The 19,071-nt window shown below is 50.3% G+C and overlaps 1 protein-coding gene across 3 annotated transcripts in view; it reads left to right on the top strand.

Annotated features, from left to right (window-relative positions):
- The window catches only part of LOC129822439 (voltage-gated potassium channel subunit beta-1-like), a 225,187-nt gene that overhangs the window by 152,602 nt on the left and 53,514 nt on the right, over positions 1-19,071 (top strand). For all 3 annotated transcript variants that reach the window (XM_055880722.1, XM_055880720.1, XM_055880723.1), the window contains exon 2: positions 6,568-6,611. In XM_055880722.1, the coding sequence (XP_055736697.1) occupies positions 6,568-6,611 (44 nt within the window). The remainder of the gene's footprint in view (positions 1-6,567; positions 6,612-19,071) is intronic.

A 19,071-nucleotide genomic window follows, 5' to 3' on the forward strand; every position in this document is an offset into this window, starting at 1 on the left:
CTGTTACCAGATAATTTTATGTTGAGTTCTCTGCCATAAGCCACCTCTAACGTCATTTTAGAGAATTTGGCAGTAGGTCCAACCGGCCTCACAACCGCTGACCATGTGTAACCACGCCAGCCCAGGACCTCCACATCCAGCTTCTTCACTTGCGGGATGGTCTCTGATGAGCCACCTGGACAGCTGATAAAACTGTGGGTTTGGACAACCAAATAATTTCTGCACAAAATGTCAGAAACCGTCTCAGTGAAGCTCATCTGCATGCTCGTCGTCCTCACCAGGGTCTTGACCTGACCGCAGTTCGGCATCGTAACCGACTTCAGTGGGCAAATGCTCACCTTTGATGGCCACGCTGGAGAAGTGTGCTCTTCACGGACGAATCCCGGTCTCAATTGTAGCGGACAGGTGGCTGACAGTGTGTATGGCGTCGTGTGAGTGAGTGGTTTGCTGATGCACGGCCCCATGTCGCAAGGATCTGTACACAATTCCTGGAAGCTGAAAATGTCCCAGTTCTTCCATGGCATGTATACTCACCAGACATGTCACCCATTGAGCAGGTTTGGGAGGCTCTGGATCGACCTGTACGACAGCGTGTTCCAGTTCCCGCCAATATCCAGCAAGTGACAACATTCCACAGGCCACAATTAACAGCCTGATCAACTCTATGTGAAGGAGATGTGTTGCGCTGCATGGAGGTAAATGGTGGTCACACCAGATACTGACTGGTTTTCTGATCCACGCCTCTACCTTTTTTTGAAGGTGTCTGTTATCAACAGATGCATGTCTTTATTCCCAGTCATGTGAAATCCATAGATTAGGGCCTAAATAATTCATTTAAATTGATTGATTTCCTTATATGAACTGTAACTCAAGTAAAACCTTTGAAATTGCTGCATATAGCGTTTATATTTTTGTTCAGTGTAGAAAAAGCCCGTGTTACCACACTAGCTAGCTAGCTTGCCAGTTGACGTTGGAAGTCAGCGCGGTTCTGCCCACGGAGAAGTGACAGAAGACTATTGAGCAGCGACCACTTTTTGACCATGTCCGCAATGACATTCTATCCCCTCTAATCATGCTCACTTATCTGAGGAAATTGTCTGTAACTGTTGAACTATATATGGTAGAGAAATAGTCTGTAACTGTTGAACTATATATGGTAGAGAAATAGGGGTTTGTACAATTATTCTCTCTATTTTCTATCATATCACAAACATTGAACGAAATTACAATTTTATGGGTGAACACTCTAATTAGGTTGTGGGGCTAAGGTTGTGGGGCCAAGGTTGTGGGGCCAAGGTTGTGGGGCCAAGGTTGTGGGGCCAAGGTTGTGGGGCCAAGGTTGTGGGGCCAAGGTTATGGGGCCAAGGTTGTGGGGCCAAGGTTGTGGGGCCAAGGTTATGGGGCCAAGGTTGTGGGGCCAAGGTTGTGGGGCCAAGGTTGTGGGGCCAAGGTTGTGGGGCCAAGGTTGTGGGGCCAAGGTTGTGGGGCCAAGGTTGTGGGGCCAAGGTTGTGGGGCCAAGGTTGTGGGGCCTGTGGCTGTGGGGCCAAGGTTGTGGGGCCAAGGTTGTGGGTTCAAGGTTGTGGGGCCAAGGTTGTGGGGCCAAGGTTGTGGGGCCAAGGCTGTGGGGCCAAGGTTGTGGGGCCAAGGTTGTGGGGCCAAGGTTGTTGGGCCAAGGTTGTGGGGCTAAGGTTGTGGGGCCAAGGTTGTGGGGCCAAGGTTGTGGGGCCTGTGGCTGTGGGGCCAAGGTTGTGGGGCCAAGGCTGTGGGGCCTAGGCTGTGGGGCCAAGGCTGTGGGGCCTGTGGTTGTGGGGCCAAGGCTGTGGGGCCAAGGTTGTGGGGTCAAGGTTGTGGGACCAAGGTTGTGGGGCTAAGGTTGTGGGGCCAAGGTTGTGGGGCCAAGGTTGTGGGGCCAAGGTTGTGGGGCCAAGGTTGTGGGGCCTGTGGCTGTGGGGCCAAGGTTGTGGGACCAAGGTTGTGGGACCAAGGTTGTGGGGCCAAAGTTGTGGGGCCAAGGTTGTGGGGCCAAGGTTGTGGGGCCAAGGTTGTGGGGCCAAGGTTGTGGTGCCAAGGTTGTGGGGCCAAGGTTGTGGGGCCAAGGTTGTGGGGCCAAGGTTGTGGGGCCTGAGGCTGTGGGGCCAAGGTTGTGGGGCCAAGGTTGTGGGGCCTGTGGCTGTGGGGCCAAGGTTGTGGGGCCAAGGTTGTGGGGCTAAGGTTGTGGGGCCAAGGTTGTGGGGCCAAGGTTGTGGGGCCAAGGTTGTGGGACCAAGGCTGTGGGGCCATGGTTGTGGGGCTACGGTTGTGGGACCAAGGTTGTGGGGCCAAAGTTGTGTGGCCAAGGTTGTGGGGCCAAGGTTGTGGGGCCAAGGCTGTGGGGCCAAGGCTGTGGGGCCAAGGCTGTGGGGCCAAGGTTGTGGGGCCAAGGTTGTGGGGCCAAGGCTTTGGGGCCAAGGTTGTGGGGCCAAGGTTGTGGGGCCAAGGTTGTGGTGCCAAGGTTGTGGGGCCAAGGTTGTGGATCCAAGGTTGTGGGGCCTGTGGCTGTGTGGCCAAGGCTGTGGGGCCAAGGTTGTGGGGCCAAGGCTGTGGGGCCTGTGGTTGTGGGGCCAAGGCTGTGGGGCCTGTGGCTGTGGGGCCTGTGGTTGTGGGGCCTGTGGTTGTGGGGCCTGTGGTTGTGGGGCCTGTGGTTGTGGGGCCTGTGGTTGTGGGGCCAAGGTTGTGGGGCCTGTGGTTGTGGGGCCTGTGGTTGTGGGGCCTGTGGTTGTGGGGCCTGTGGTTGTGGGTCCTGTGGTTGTGGGGCCAAGGCTGTGGGGCCAAGGTTGTGGTGCCAAGGTTGTGGGGCCAAGGTTGTGGGGCCAAGGTTGTGGGGCCAAGGCTGTGGGGCCAAGGTTGTGGTGCCAAGGTTGTGGGGCCAAGGCTGTGGGGCCAAGGTTGTGGGGCCAAGGTTGTGGGGCCAAGGTTGTGGTGCCAAGGTTGTGGGGCCAAGGCTGTGGTGCCAAGGTTGTGGGGCCAGGGTTGTGGGGCCAAGGTTGTGGGGCCAAGGCTGTGGGGCCAAGGTTGTGGTGCCAAGGTTGTGGGGCCAAGGCTGTGGGGCCAAGGTTGTGGGGCCAAGGTTGTGGATCCAAGGTTGTGGGGCCTGTGGCTGTGTGGCCAAGGCTGTGGGGCCAAGGTTGTGGGGCCAAGGCTGTGGGGCCTGTGGTTGTGGGGCCAAGGCTGTGGGGCCTGTGGCTGTGGGGCCTGTGGTTGTGGGGCCTGTGGTTGTGGGGCCTGTGGTTGTGGGGCCTGTGGTTGTGGGGCCTGTGGTTGTGGGGCCAAGGTTGTGGGGCCTGTGGTTGTGGGGCCTGTGGTTGTGGGGCCTGTGGTTGTGGGGCCTGTGGTTGTGGGTCCTGTGGTTGTGGGGCCAAGGCTGTGGGGCCAAGGTTGTGGTGCCAAGGTTGTGGGGCCAAGGTTGTGGGGCCAAGGTTGTGGGGCCAAGGCTGTGGGGCCAAGGTTGTGGTGCCAAGGTTGTGGGGCCAAGGCTGTGGGGCCAAGGTTGTGGGGCCAAGGTTGTGGGGCCAAGGTTGTGGTGCCAAGGTTGTGGGGCCAAGGCTGTGGTGCCAAGGTTGTGGGGCCAAGGTTGTGGGGCCAAGGTTGTGGGGCCAAGGCTGTGGGGCCAAGGTTGTGGTGCCAAGGTTGTGGGGCCAAGGCTGTGGGGCCAAGGTTGTGGGGCCAAGGTTGTGGGGCCAAGGTTGTGGTGCCAAGGTTGTGGGGCCAAGGCTGTGGGGCCAAGGTTGTGGGGCCAAGGTTGTGGGGCCAAGGTTGTGGGGCCAAGGCTGTGGGGCCTGTGGTTGTGGGGCCAAGGCTGTGGGGCCTGTGGCTGTGGGGCCTGTGGTTGTGGGGCCTGTGGTTGTGGGGCCAAGGCTGTGGGGCCTGTGGCTGTGGGGCCTGTGGCTGTGGGGCCTGTGGTTGTGGGGCCTGTGGTTGTGGGGCCAAGGCTGTGGGGCCTGTGGCTGTGGGGCCTGTTGTTGTGGGGCCTGTGGTTGTGGGGCCAAGGTTGTGGGGCCAAGGTTGTGGGGCCTGTGGTTGTGGGGCCTGTGGTTGTGGGGCCTGTGGTTGTGGGGCCTGTGGTTGTGGGGCCTGTGGTTGTGGGGCCAAGGTTGTGGGGCCAACGTTGTGGTTCCAAGGTTGTGGGGCCAAGGTTGTGGGAACTGTGGTTACAGTGTTTTCATGCCAGAGACCGTGTCACTCTTACCTTGTGTCCATTTCTTCATTGTGTTACAGTCTCATTGGAAAAACAGGTATAACTGTTCTAGACTGCTGCAGAAGGTGAAGAACTAACACATTGTAAAGCAGTGTCCAGGTCTAACTGTTCTAGACTGCTGCAGAAGGTGGAGAACTAACACATTGTAAAGCAGTGTCCAGGTCTAACTGTTCTAGACTGCTGCAGAAGGTGGAGAACTAACACATTGTAAAGCAGTGTCCAGGTCTAACTGTTCTAGACTGCTGCAGAAGGTGAAGAACTAACACATTGTAAAGCAGTGTCCAGGTCTAACTGTTCTAGACTGCTGCAGAAGGTGAAGAACTAACACATTGTAAAGCAGTGTCCATGTCAAACTGTGCTACTAAATAATGAATGTCTGATGAGTTGTAGTGTGTCTGGAATCCCCGAGATGACAAGGTAAAAATCGGTCGTTCTGCCCCTGAACAAGGCAGTTAACCCACGGTTCCTAGGCCGTCATTGTAAATAGGAATTTGTTCTTAACTGACTCGCCTAGTTAATTAAAGGTTAAATAAAAATATTTTAAAATGCTTGTTCTTTTCTATTTAGTCTTGTGTCATTCACCTGTCTGCCCAGTGGATACGGCTTGTCAGGAAGTTGACATGACAGGTCTGAGATCAGAACTGAGACCTGATTGATTCCACCAGTCAGTGATTGGTCATGGCAGGCTTCTACTGCTCTGTTATTGGTCACAGGCGGGTTCTACAGGTCTCTGCCTGGTTGGAGTGGGTATGAAGCAGTGAGATTTCCATCTGATGGGCAATGTCACAGAACGTCAGGAACACTCAGTGTCATCCTGTCGGCCGCTACACAACATGACACAAAACCAGAGGAGAGACACAAACACTGATTAAAGGACATCACTTCCTGTTGGCCAGACAGACAGACAGACAGACAACACTCTCTGTTTTTCTGGTTCTTGCTGTTGAGGGTCTAATCAAAGTATGGCTGATTCTGACGCCATTAGCCAGCTGTCACTTGGACACACACACACACACACACTGGGTCCAACAGTGTAGGGTAACAGCCGTGTTCCCATACCACACCTGTGCGCATAATGAGATCATTACAGAGCCAATTAGGTGTTCTAACTAACTAGTCCCAATGAAACCTCCCAACCTCCCTCCACCTCTCTGTCCTGTGTACTCATCTGAAGTGAACCTAAGCTTGTTGTCTTGTTTCAGGACACATATTTTCATTTCTCTGGATCTGTTTGAATGAAATAACAATATAGTCAAGGATAAAGTGTCAGGTGTTTGGCAGCACTGTGTGAGAGGAGACGTCATTATGTCTAACTCTGTCTGTCTGTCTCACTCAGGATGTATCGTGACTGAGATCTAACTCTGTCTGTCTGTCTGTCTGTCCCTCTGTCTGTCTGTCTGTCTGTCTGTCTGTCTGTCTGTCTGTCTGTCTGTCTGTCTGTCTGTCTGTCTGTCTAATCTCTCACTCCCTCACTCCCTCCCTACCTCTGCTTCCCAATCCCTCCCTCCCTCCCTCCCTTCCTACATCTGCTTCCCAATCGCTCTCTCCCCCCTCCCTACCTCTGCTTCCCAATCTCCCTCCCTCCCTTCCAAATATCCCTCCCTCCCTCCCTTCCTACCTCTGCTTTCCAATCTCTCTCCCTCCCTTCCTACCTCTGCTTTCCAATCTCCCTCCCTCCCTTCCAAATATCCCTCCCTCCCTCCCTTCCTACCTCTGCTTTCCAATCTCCCTCCCTCCCTTCCAAATATCCCTCCCTCCCTCCCTTCCTACCTCTGCTTTCCAATCTCCCTCTGCTTCCCAATCTCTCTCTCTCCCCCTCTCTCTCTCTCTCTCCCTCCCTCCCTCCCTCCCTCCCTCCCTCCCTCCCTCCCTCTGCTTCCCAATCTCTCTCTCTCCCCCTCTCCCCCTCTCCCTCCCTCTCTCCCTCCCTCCCTCCCAATCTCTCTCTCCCTAGGGGCGGCAGGTAGCCTCGTGGTTAGAGCGTTGGGCCAGTAACCGATTATGGCAGCCCACCATATGGTAGCACCTCTCTGATTCAGAGGGGTTGGGTTAAATGCAGAAGAAACCTTTCAGTTGAATGCATGCAGTTGTACAACTGACTAGGTATCCCCCTTTCCCTTACCTTCTCTTCCCAATCTCTCTCCATGCCTATGTTTCCTGAGGATTAGTGTGATAATTGAACTTTTGACTAATCTTGACCATCACACACACACAACAACACACACACACACACACACACAAAACACACACACCCAGCTGCCCTTCCATCTTGATCTGAGTTGATTCGTTAACAACATTGACTAACAGCTCTACTGTATGTTTCTCTCCTCAGGAACCTGGGGAAATCAGGACTTAGAGTGTCGTGCTTGGGACTGGGTAAGAACTTTCACCTTTTAGAACCCATCACCTGTTCTGAGTTGCACTATGGCACAGATCTGGGATCAGCTTACCTTCCACAAATATTACCTTTAGCCACAATGGGAGGAATAGAAAACTGGTACACGTGCAACTTCCTCCTACACCTTTTGGGCTCATCTCATAGGTGGAAAAAGTGGAAGAGCAGCTGTGCTGTTTAAGAAATAAAGGCAGAACTTTCCAGGCAGCTTTTTTATTTGAGGAACTACAGTTGAAGTTGGAAAGTTTACGTACACTTAGGTTGGAGTCATTAAAACTCGTTTTTCAACCACTCCACAAATTTCTTGTTTACAAACTATAGTTCTGGCAAGTCGTTTAGGACATCTACTTTGTGCATGACACAAGTCATTTTTCCAACAATTGTTTACAGACAGATTATTTCACTTATAATTCACTGTATCACATTTCCAGTGGGAAATGTTTCTAAGTTGACTGTGCCTTTAAACAGCTGCGAAATTCCAGAAAATGATTTCATGGCTTTAGAAGCTTCTGACATCATTTGAGTCAATTGGAGGTGTACCTGTGAATGTATTTCAATGCTTACCTCGAACGCAGTGCCTCTTTGCTTGACACCATGGGAAAATCAAAAGAAATCAGCCAAGACCACAGAAAAAAAATTGTAGACCTCCACAAGTCTGGTTCATGCTTGGGAGCAATTTCCAATTGCCTGAAGGTACAATGTTCTTCTGTACAAACAATAGTATGCCAGTATAAACACCATGGGACCATGCAGCTGTCATACAGCTCGGGAAGTTGACACGTTCTGTCTCCTGGAGATGAACGTACTTTGTTGTGAAAAGTGCAAATCAATCCCAAAACAACAGCAAAGGACCTTGTGAAGATGCTGGAGGAAACGGGTACAAAAGTATCTATATTCACAGTAAAACGAGTCCTATATCGACATAACCTGAAAGGCCGCTCAGCAAGGAAGAAGCCACTGCTCCAAAACCACCATATAAAAGCCAGACTACGGTTTGCAACTGCACATGGGGACAAAGATCATACTTTTTAGAGAAATGTCCTCTGGTCTGATGAAACAAAAATAGAACTGTTCGGCCATAACGACCATCGTTATGTTTGGAGGAAAAAGGGGGACGCTTGCAAGCCGAAGAACACCATCCCAACCGTGAAGCACGGGGGTGGCAGCATCATGTTGTGGGGGTGCTTTGCTGCAGGAGGAACTGGTGCACTTCACAAAATAGATGGTTACATGAGGTAGGAAAATTGTGTATATATTGAAGCAACATCTCAAGACATCAGTCAGGAAGTTAAAGCTTGTCGCAAATTGGTCTTCCAAATGGACAATGACCCCAAGCATACTTCCAAAGTTGTGTCAAAATGGCTTAAGGACAACAAAGTCAAGATATTGGAGTGGCCATCACAAACCATGGCCTCAATCCTGTAGACAATGTATGGGCAGAACTGAAAAAGCATGTGTGAGCAAGGAGGCCTACAAACCTGACCCAGTTACACCAGCTCTGTCAGGAGGAATGGGCCAAAATTAACCCAACTTATTGTGGGAAGCTTGTGGAATTCTAGCCGAAAGGTTTGACCCAAGTTAAACAATTTAAAGGCAATGCTACCAAATACTAATTGAGTGTATGTAAACTTCTGACCCACTAGGAATGTGATGAAAGAAATAAAATCTTAAATAAATCATTATCTCTACTATTATTCTGACATTTCACATTCTTAAAATAAAGTGGTGATCCTAACTGACCTAAAACTGCGAGTTTTTACTAGGATTAAATGTTAGGAATTGTGAAAAACAGAGTTTAAATGTATTTGGCTCAGGTGTATGTAAACTTCCGACTTCAACTGTATATACCGCTGGGACTGAATGTGTGTGTGTGCTTGTGTGTGTGTCTGTGTGTGTCTGACTCTGACTCACTTCATCAACCCTGTAGTGCTGTGTGACATGTCTGCTGAAGCTCTCTCAGATATGAATGATTGTGTGAAGTTGTTCACCACTTAAAACTTGATCTACAATACAAGTTTGACTAAGGCCACTCATCCAGTCTTATACGCTTTGGTTTTGAAAAACTCATTATTGGAGGTGCACAAAGACCCTCCCACACACACACACAGTTATAAAACACAAACTCCCACTCAAACCACAGACACACATACACACTGGGAAGGTAATCATCCATAATTTGGCACTTGTCTGTGTTGCCATGGCTTCTATTCTTCATTTAAACATCTAATACCTGCCTCCAGTTGCCCTTCACAATCTCTTCTCTCTCCTCTCTCTCTCTCTCTCCCTCTCTCTCTCTCTCTGTCTCTGTCTCTGTCTCTGTCTCTGTCTCTGTCTCTGTCTCTGTCTCTGTCTCTGTCTCAATTCAACTTCAATTTCAATTTAAGGGCTTTGTTGGCATGGGAAACATACGTTAACAAACATATGTTAACATTACCAAAGCAAGTGAAATAGATAATAAACAAAAGTGAAATAAACAAAAAAATTAACAGTAAACATTACACTCAAAGAAGTTCCAAAAGAATTAAGACAAATGTCATATTATGTCTATATAGCGTGTTGTAATGATGTGCAAATAGGTAAAGTACAAAAGGAAAAATAAATAAACATAAATATAGGTTGTATTTACAATGGTGTTTTTTCTTCACTGGTTGACCTTTTCTTGTGGCAACAGGTCACAAATCTTGCTGCTGTGAATTTCACCCAGTAGATATGGGAGTTCATCAAAATCAGGTTTGTTTTTGAATTCTTTGTGGATCTGTAATCTGAGGGAAATATGTGTCTCTAATATGGTCATACATTGGGCAGGAGGTCAGGAAGTGCAGCTCAGTTTCCACCTCATTTTGTGGGCAGTGTGCACATAGCCTGTCCTGACCTATTTCTGTTCGTTTTTGTATGTGTTAGTTGGTCAGGACGTGAGTTTGGGTGGGCAGTCTATTTTTCTGTTTCTATGTTTGTTTAGGGTGACCTAATATGGCTCTCAATTAGAGGCAGGTGTTTTTCATTTCCTCTGATTGAGAGTCATATTAAGGTAGGTGTTTTCACACTGTTTGTTGTGGGTGGTTGTCTCCTGTGTCAGTGTTTGTTGCACCATACGGGACTGTATCGTGAGTTCGTTTTGTTTGTGGTCAGTACTTGTTCGTTCGTTCTTCGTTAATCGTAAGTTCTTATGTTCAGGTGCGTCTACGTTGTTTGTTGTTTTGTAGTTTATCAAGTATAGTTCGTTTTTTTGTCTTCGTTGTTTCATGTCTAAGTATCACGCTGCGTCTTGGCTCAATCCATGCTCCTCCTCTTCGGATGAAGAGGAAGAGGAGAACCGTTACATAGCCTGTCTTCTCTTGAGAGCCAGGTCTGCCTACGGCGGCCTTTCTCAATAGCAAAGCTATGCTCACTGAGTCTGTACATAGTCAAATCTTTCCTTAAGTTTGGGTCAGTCACAGTGGTCAGGTATTCTGCCACTGTGTACTCTCTGTTTAGGGACAAATAGCATTCTAGTTCTCTGTCTCTCTCTGTCTCTCTGTCTCTCTGTCTCTGTCTCTCTCTCTCTCGCTCTTGCTCTCTCTCTAGCCTTGAAGGGTTACAAACACACACACAACAGACACACACACACAGGCACACACACTCAGAAAAAAATGAACACACACAAGTACACACACACACACACACACACACGAGTACACACGAGTACACACACACGAGTACACACACACGAGTACACACACACGAGTACACACACACAAGTACACACACACAAGTACACACACACAAGTACACACAAGTACACACAAGTACACACACACACACACACACACACATACACACTCTCATACGCTGAGCTCCTCCAGAGATCAATGGGCTGCTTCTCACAGCAGATGGAGAGCCTTATCACGGACATTAATAGTTGTATTTGCCACTTCAAATTGGACATGGAGAGAAGGTGTGAGTGAATGTGGATATGTAGCAATTATATATTTACCATTTGAATATGTTGATTTTTAGCTTGCCGTCTCGGAGAAAGGTTGAGAAGGGTGGGATAGATTCAATTAGGTTCAAGTAGAGACAGGGAGATTTCCAAAGTACGCTTTGGCAATATGTACATTGTAACGTCATGCCAATAAAAGCAAATTGAATTGAGAGAGATGGAGGTAGAGTTTAGCAGGGGTGGCTGGTCTGACGGGACTAGGGGACGGGGAGTCTGGGTAAGGAGGGATGAGTTTGTGAGTCAGACTATCCAGGTGGTCCGATGTGGCAGAGATAAGGTCAGTCTCATTCCACCTGGCAGCCTCCCACACAGACACACACTTCCCACTGGGCCACCGTGCCCAGGGCTTGGTGTGTGACATACACTGTCTGGAATGGGACAGCAAGACTGGGGGAGGACAGGGGTCACACAAACTGTATCTCTGTAAGGAAGCAATGCCAAAATGTGTATTTAGGCATGTGTGTGTGTGTGTGTGTGTGTGTGTGTGTGTGTGTGTGTGTGTGTGTGTGTGTGTGTGTGTGTGTGTGTGTGTGTGTGTGTGTGTGTGTGTGTGTGTGTTTGAGTTCTCCTGTCACTGAGCGTTAGTGAACAGGTTGCCTCATCACCATAACAACAGGTCAGGTCACGCAGAGTGACAGTTATACAACAGCTGAGTTCTAACCACAGTCTGTGACGCAACAATGCTACCAGCATAAAATATAAACAGTCATGCTATTTACAAACAAACTCACACACAGTCAAACTATTTACACTAAAACCCACACACAGTCATGCTATTTACAAACAAACTCACACACAGTCAAACTATTTACAAACAAACTCAAACACAGTCAAACTATTTACACTAAAACCCACACACAGTCAAACTATTTACACTAAAACCCACACACAGTCAAACTATTTACACTAAAACCCACACACAGTCAAACTATTTACACTAAAACCCACACACAGTCAAACTATTTACACTAAAACCCACACACAGTCAAACTATTTACACTAAAACCCACACACAGTCAAACTATTTACACTAAAACCCACACACAGTCAAACTATTTACACTAAAACCCACACACAGTCAAACTATTTACACTAAAACCCACACACAGTCAAACTATTTACACTAAAACCCACACACAGTCAAACTATTTACACTAAAACCCACACACAGTCAAACTATTTACACTAAAACCCACACACAGTCAAACTATTTACACTAAAACTCATACACAGTCAAACTATTTACACATTCACTAGAGTCTAGACACAGACACATTCACTAGAGTCTAGTCACATTCACTAGAGTCTAGACACTGACACATTCACTAGAGTCTAGACACTGACACATTCACTAGAGTCTAGACACTGACACATTCACTAGAGTCTAGACACTGACACATTCACTAGAGTCTAGACACTGACACATTCACTAGAGTCTAGACACTGACACATTCATAGAGTCTAGATACTGACACATTCACTAGAGTCTAGACACTGACACATTCACTAGAGTCTAGACACTGACACATTCACTAGAGTCTAGACACTGACACATTCACTAGAGTCTAGACACTGACACATTCACTAGAGTCTACACACTGACACATTCACTAGAGTCTAGACACTGACACATTCATAGAGTTTAGACACTGACACATTCACTAGAGTCTAGACACTGACACATTCACTAGAGTCTAGACACTGACACATTCACTAGAGTCTAGACACTGACACATTCACTAGAGTCTAGACACTGACACATTCACTAGAGTCTAGACACAGACACATTCACTAGAGTCTAGACACAGACACATTCACTAGAGTCTAGACACAATCACATTCACTAGAGTCTAGACACTGACACATTCACTAGAGTCTAGACACTGACACATTCACTAGAGTCTAGACACTGACACATTCACTAGAGTCTAGACACATTCACATTCACTAGAGTCTAGACACAGACACATTCACTAGAGTCTACACACTGCCCCATTCACTAGAGTATAGACACTGTCAATGAATGCACTATAGAAGGGTACATTCTGAAGAGCTTCACTGTGTAGGACATGTTTCGGAGCTCTGTGGGTTATATTGTGTAGTTGTCAGCTAAGGGCTTGGTAATTGGTTGTATATTGGATCCATGATGTGAACTGTAGACTACTCTGCAGGTAGCCTGTGCTTAGTCTGCCCAGACGAAAAACAGACAAAAATGAGCTAATTCGCCAACTCTGGCACATTTATGTCAGATATACATTAAATAAGTTGATTTTTCTTGTTAAATAAAGAAGATAAAATAAAATGGTGTTTGATTCATGGCCATCTCTGCTCTCGGTACAGTACACTGTGTTTGATTCATGGCCATCTCTGCTCTCGGTACAGTACACTGTGTTTGATTCATGGCCATCTCTGCTCTCGGTACAGTACACTGTGTTTGATTCATGGCCATCTCTGCTCTCGGTACAGTACACTGTGTTTGATTCATGGCCATCTCTGCTCTCGGTACAGTACACTGTGTTTGATTCATGGCCATCTCTGCTCTCGGTACAGTACACTGTGTTTGATTCATGGCCATCTCTGCTCTCGGTACAGTACACTGTGTTTGATTCAAGGCCATCTCTGCTCTCGGTACAGTACACTTCAGTCCTGAATTCCGCTGATACAGTGTTTTGATAGATTGAATGAATCAATATGAGAAATCCCTGCTAAGAATTAACTGCCGGCTGTAAATGTACAATTACCAAACCGGTTAAAACGCTTAGACATCCAGTCGATTTATGGTCGTTCTGCGGTACGGTCGATAAGTACCTCACTGCAGTTCTGGCTTTCTCCATTGCTAATTGGCTGAGAGGGAGGACACAAACTGTGTGTGTGTGGTGTGTGTGTGTGTGTGTGTGTGTGTGTGTGTGTGTGTGTGTTTTCCTCATGCTACTTGGCTAGTAAACAGGCAACAGAGTGTGAGGGAGAAATTGAACAGTGTAAACTGATCCATCAGCACTTTCTGACCTGGTACTTTTTAGATCAACTCCCATCCTCTCTCCTGCTTCTCCTGTGTCTCCCTTGTGTCAGGTGGAGGAGGGGTTATCAGGGTGTGGGACGCTCAGTCAGACACACACACACACACACAGTCATACTATTTACACTAAAACCCACACACAGTCATACTAGACACACAGTCATACTAGACAGACAGTCATACTAGACACACAGTCATACTAGACACACAGTCATACTAGACACACAGTCATACTAGACACAGTCATACTAGACACACAGTCATACTAGACACACAGTCATACTAGACACACAGTCATACTAGACACACAGTCATACTAGACACACAGTCATACTAGACAGACACACCATACAGCTGTAGTGTAGCTGGTGTGTAGATGGGGAAGGAGGGACAGTGTAATGGAATGTTTCTACCGTATTCAAAGGGAACAGAGTGTGTTTGTGTTAGTTAGTGGGACATGGCCGGTTCTCAGAGCAGACAGGTGGATGTAGGCAGTGAGACAGAACTGGGATGAGGTCTCAGAGCAGACAGGTGGAGGTGGGCAGTGGGACAGGACTGGGATGAGGTCTCAGAGCAGACAGGTGGAGGTGGGCAGTGGGACAGGACTGGGATGAGGTCTCAGAGCAGACAGGTGGATGTAGGCAGTGAGACAGAACTGGGATGAGGTCTCAGAGCAGACAGGTGGAGGTGGGCAGTGGGACATGGCCGGTTCTCAGAGCAGACAGGTGGATGTAGGCAGTGAGACAGAACTGGGATGAGGTCTCAGAGCAGACAGGTGGATGTAGGCAGTGAGACAGGACTGGGATGAGGTCTCAGAGCAGACAGGTGGAGGTGGGCAGTGGGACATGGCCGGTTCTCAGAGCAGACAGGTGGAGGTGGGCAGTGAGACATGGCCGGTTCTCAGAGCAGACAGGTGGAGGTGGGCAGTGGGACATGGCCGGTTCTCAGAGCAGACAGGTGGAGGTGGGCAGTGAGACATGGCCGGTTCTCAGAGCAGACAGGTGGAGGTGGGCAGTGAGACATGGCCGGTTCTCAGAGCAGACAGGTGGAGGTGGGCAGTGAGACATGGCCGGTTCTCAGAGCAGACAGGTGGAGGTGGGCAGTGAGACATGGCCGTTTCTCAGAGCAGACAGGTGGAGGTGGGCAGTGAGACATGGCTGGTTCTCAAAGCAGATAGGTGGAGGTGGGCAGTGAGACACGGCCGGTTCTCAGAGCAGACAGGTGGAGGTGGGCAGTGAGACATGGCCGGTTCTCAGAGCAGACTGGTGGAGGTGGGCAGTGGGACATGGCCGGTTCTCAGAGCCGACAGGTGGATGTGGGCAGTGAGACAGAACTGGGATGAGGTCTCAGAGCAGACAGGTGGAGGTGGGCAGTGGGACAGGACAGGGATGAGGTCTCAGAGCAGACAGGTGGATGTGGGCAGTGGGACTGGGATGAGGTCTCAGAGCAGACAGGTGGATGTAGGCAGTGAGACAGAACTGGGATGAGGTCTCAGAGCAGACAGGTGGAGGTGGGCAGTGAGACAGAACTGGGATGAGGTCTCAGAGCAGACAGGTGGATGTAGGCAGTGGGACAGGACAGGGATGAGGTCTCAGAGCAGACAGGTGGAGGTGGGCAGTGGGACAGGACAGGGATGAGGTCTCAGAGCAGACAGGTGGATGTAGGCAGTGGGTCAGGACTGGGATGAGGTCTCAGAGCATACAGGTGGAGGTGGGCAGTGGGACAGGACAGGGATGAGTTCTCAGAGCAGACAGGTGGAGGTGGGCAGTGGGACAGGACTGGGATGAGGTCTCAGAGCAGACAGGTGGAGGTGGGCAGTGGGACAGGACAGGGATGAGGTCTCAGAGCAGACAGGTGGAGGTGGGCAGTGGGACAGGACTGGGATGAGGTCTCAGAGCAGACACGTGGAGGTGGGCAGTGGGACAGGACTGGGATGAGGTCTCAGAGCAGACAGGTGGAGGTGGGCAGTGGGACAGGACTGGGATGAGGTCTCAGAGCAGACACGTGGAGGTGGGCAGTGGAACAGGACTGGGATGAGGTCTCAGAGCAGACAGGTGGATGTAGGCAGTGGGACAGGACAGGGATGAGGTCTCAGAGCAGACAGGTGGAGATGGGCAGTGGGACAGGACTGGGATGAGGTCTTAGAGCAGACAGGTGGATGTAGGCAGTGGGTCAGGACTGGGATGAGGTCTCAGAGCAGACAGGTGGAGGTGGGCAGTGGGACAGGACCGGGATGAGGTCTCAGAGCAGGCAGGTGGAGGTGGGCAGTGGGACAGGACAGGGATGAGGTCTCAGAGCAGACAGGTGGAGGTGGGCAGTGGGACAGGACTGGGATGAGGTCTCAGAGCAGACAGGTGGATGTAGGCAGTGGGTCAGGACTGGGATGAGGTCTCAGAGCAGACAGGTGGAGGTGGGCAGTGGGACAGGACAGGGATGAGTTCTCAGAGCAGACAGGTGGAGGTGGGCAGTGGGACAGGACTGGGATGAGGTCTCAGAGCAGACAGGTGGAGGTGGGCAGTGGGACAGGACAGGGATGAGGTCTCAGAGCAGACAGGTGGAGGTGGGCAGTGGGACAGGACTGGGATGAGGTCTCAGAGCAGACACGTGGAGGTGGTTAGTGGGACAGGAATGGGATGAGGTCTCAGAGCAGACAGGTGGAGGTGGGCAGTGGGACAGGACTGGGATGAGGTCTCAGAGCAGACACATGGAGGTGGGCAGTGGAACAGGACTGGGATGAGGTCTCAGAGCAGACAGGTGGATGTAGGCAGTGGGACAGGACAGGGATGAGGTCTCAGAGCAGACAGGTGGAGATGGGCAGTGGGACAGGACTGGGATGAGGTCTTAGAGCAGACAGGTGGATGTAGGCAGTGGGTCAGGACTGGGATGAGGTCTCAGAGCAGACAGGTGGAGGTGGGCAGTGGGACAGGACCGGGATGAGGTCTCAGAGCAGGCAGGTGGAGGTGGGCAGTGGGACAGGACTGGGATGAGGTCTCAGAGCAGACAGGTGGAGGTGGGCAGTGGGGCAGGACAGGGATGAGGTCTCAGAGCACACAGGTGGATGTAGGCAGTGGGACAGGACAGGGATGAGGTCTCAGAGCAGAAGCGTGGAGGTTCGCAGTGGGACAGGACTGGGATGAGGTCTCAGAGCAGACAGGTGGAGGTGGGCAGTAGAACAGGACTGGGATGAGGTCTCAGAGCAGACAGGTGGATGTAGGCAGTGGGTCAGGACTGGGATGAGGTCTCAGAGCAGACAGGTGGAGGTGGGCAGTGGGACAGGACCGGGATGAGGTCTCAGAGCAGGCAGGTGGAGGTGGGCAGTGGGACAGGACTGGGATGAGGTCTCAGAGCAGACAGGTGGAGGTGGGCAGTGGGACAGGACTGGGATGAGGTCTCAGAGCAGACACGTGGAGTTGGGCAGTGGAACAGGACTGGGATGAGGTCTCAGAGCAGACAGGTGGAGGTGGGCAGTGGGACAGGACAGGGATGAGGTCTCAGAGCAGACAGGTGGAGATGGGCAGTGGGACAGGACTGGGATGAGGTCTCAGAGCAGACAGGGTGATGTAGGCAGTGGGTCAGGACTGGGATGAGGTCTCAGAGCAGACAGGTGGAGGTGGGCAGTGGGACAGGACCGGGATGAGGTCTCAGAGCAGACAGGTGGAGGTGGGCAGTGGGACAGGACTGGGATGAGGTCTCAGAGCAGACAGGTGGAGGTGGGCAGTGGGACAGGACTGGCATGAGGTCTCAGAGCAGACAGGTGGAGGTGGGCAGTGGGATAGGACAGGGATGAGGTCTCAGAGCAGACAGGTGGAGGTGGGCAGTGGGACAGGACAGGGATGAGGTCTCAGAGCAGACAGGTGGAGGTGGGCAGTGGGACAGGACAGGGATGAGGTCTCAGAGCAGAAGCGTGGAGGTGGGCAGTGGGACAGGACTGGGATGAGGTCTCAGAGCAGACAGGTGGAGGTGGGCAGTGGGACAGGACAGGGATGAGGTCTCAGAGCAGACAGGTGGATGTGGGCAGTGGGACAGGACAGGGATGAGGTCTCAGAGCAGACAGGTGGAGGTGGGCAGTGGGACAGGACAGGGATGAGGTCTAAGAGCAGACAGGTGGATGTTGGCAGTGAGACAGGACAGGGATGAGGTCTCAGAGCAGACAGGTGGAGGTGGGCAGTTGGACAGGACTGGGATGAGGTCTCAGAGCAGACAGGTGTAGGTGGGCAGTTGGACAGGACTGGAATGAGGTCTCAGAGCAGACAGGTGGAGGTGGGCAGTGGGACAGGACTGGGATGAGGTCTCAGCAGACACGTGGAGGTGGGCAGTGGGACAGGACTGGGATGAGCTCTCAGAGCAGACAGGTGGAGGTGGGCAGTGGGACAGGACTGGGATGAGGTCACAGAGCAGACAGGTGGATGTAGGCAGTGGGACAGGACAGGGATGAGGTCTCAGAGCAGACAGGTGGAGGTGGGCAGTGGGACAGGACAGGGATGAGGTCTCAGAGCAGACAGGTGGATGTAGGCAGTGGGACAGGACTGGGATGAGGTCTCAGAGCAGACAGGTGGATGTAGGCAGTGGGACAGGACTGGGCTGGGTCTCTGGTAAACGATGGAAGCAGACATCCTGGAAAAACGCTTAGTCACCGCAATCTCCATGGCCCTCGTCTATTCTATTATTACGTTTATTTTTATATAATTTTCTATTATATTCTGATAGAAAGATACAAGACAATTGTACTGTGTGTTGTAGTGTGCGTGTGGCTAGTACTTAGCTGTTCCCACTGACCTCTAGTGAGGAGAATCTAACACACAGCCGCAGGAAGTAGCAGTGCTGAGGGTGCTGCATCCCCCCCCCCTGAAACCCCCCAAAGAAAAATACATTTTAAATATATATATTGGTTTTTTTTCACAAAAATAGTGCACTAGGCCTTTATTAGTCCTGTATTACTGGATTTATACGTCTGCTGGGCACATTTTGTATTTTTTTCTGCATCTCCACATAAACATCGGTAATATAATTAAGAACAGTATCTTGTAGAATTCAATAGTTGGAATTGTAAGAGTTGTCGCCCTGTCCCTTTCTCTGCGATCCGCAAATACCCAAAATATCCACCTCAAATTAATTATTTTTCTTGATCAAATAACATAGAAAACAACCACTTTTTGTGTCACTTAGACACTTAGTCACTTTTTGTGTCCGCTACCCGGAGTTGCCTCTTCACTGTTGACGTTGAGACTGGTGTTTTGCGGGTACTATTTCATGAAGCTTCCAGTTGATGACTTGTGATGCGTCTGTTTCTCAAACTAGACACTCTAATGTACTTGTCCTCTTGCTCAATTGTGCACCAGGGCCTCCCACTCCTCTTTCTATTCTGGTAGGTATTACAACTCTGTAACACTTACTTTTCTCCACTCTGTAATACCTATTTTCTGCACTCTGTCAAAACCTTTCTGGA

This window comes from Salvelinus fontinalis, chromosome 24 (assembly GCF_029448725.1).
Source record: "Salvelinus fontinalis isolate EN_2023a chromosome 24, ASM2944872v1, whole genome shotgun sequence".
NCBI classification, from domain to species: domain Eukaryota; kingdom Metazoa; phylum Chordata; class Actinopteri; order Salmoniformes; family Salmonidae; genus Salvelinus; species Salvelinus fontinalis.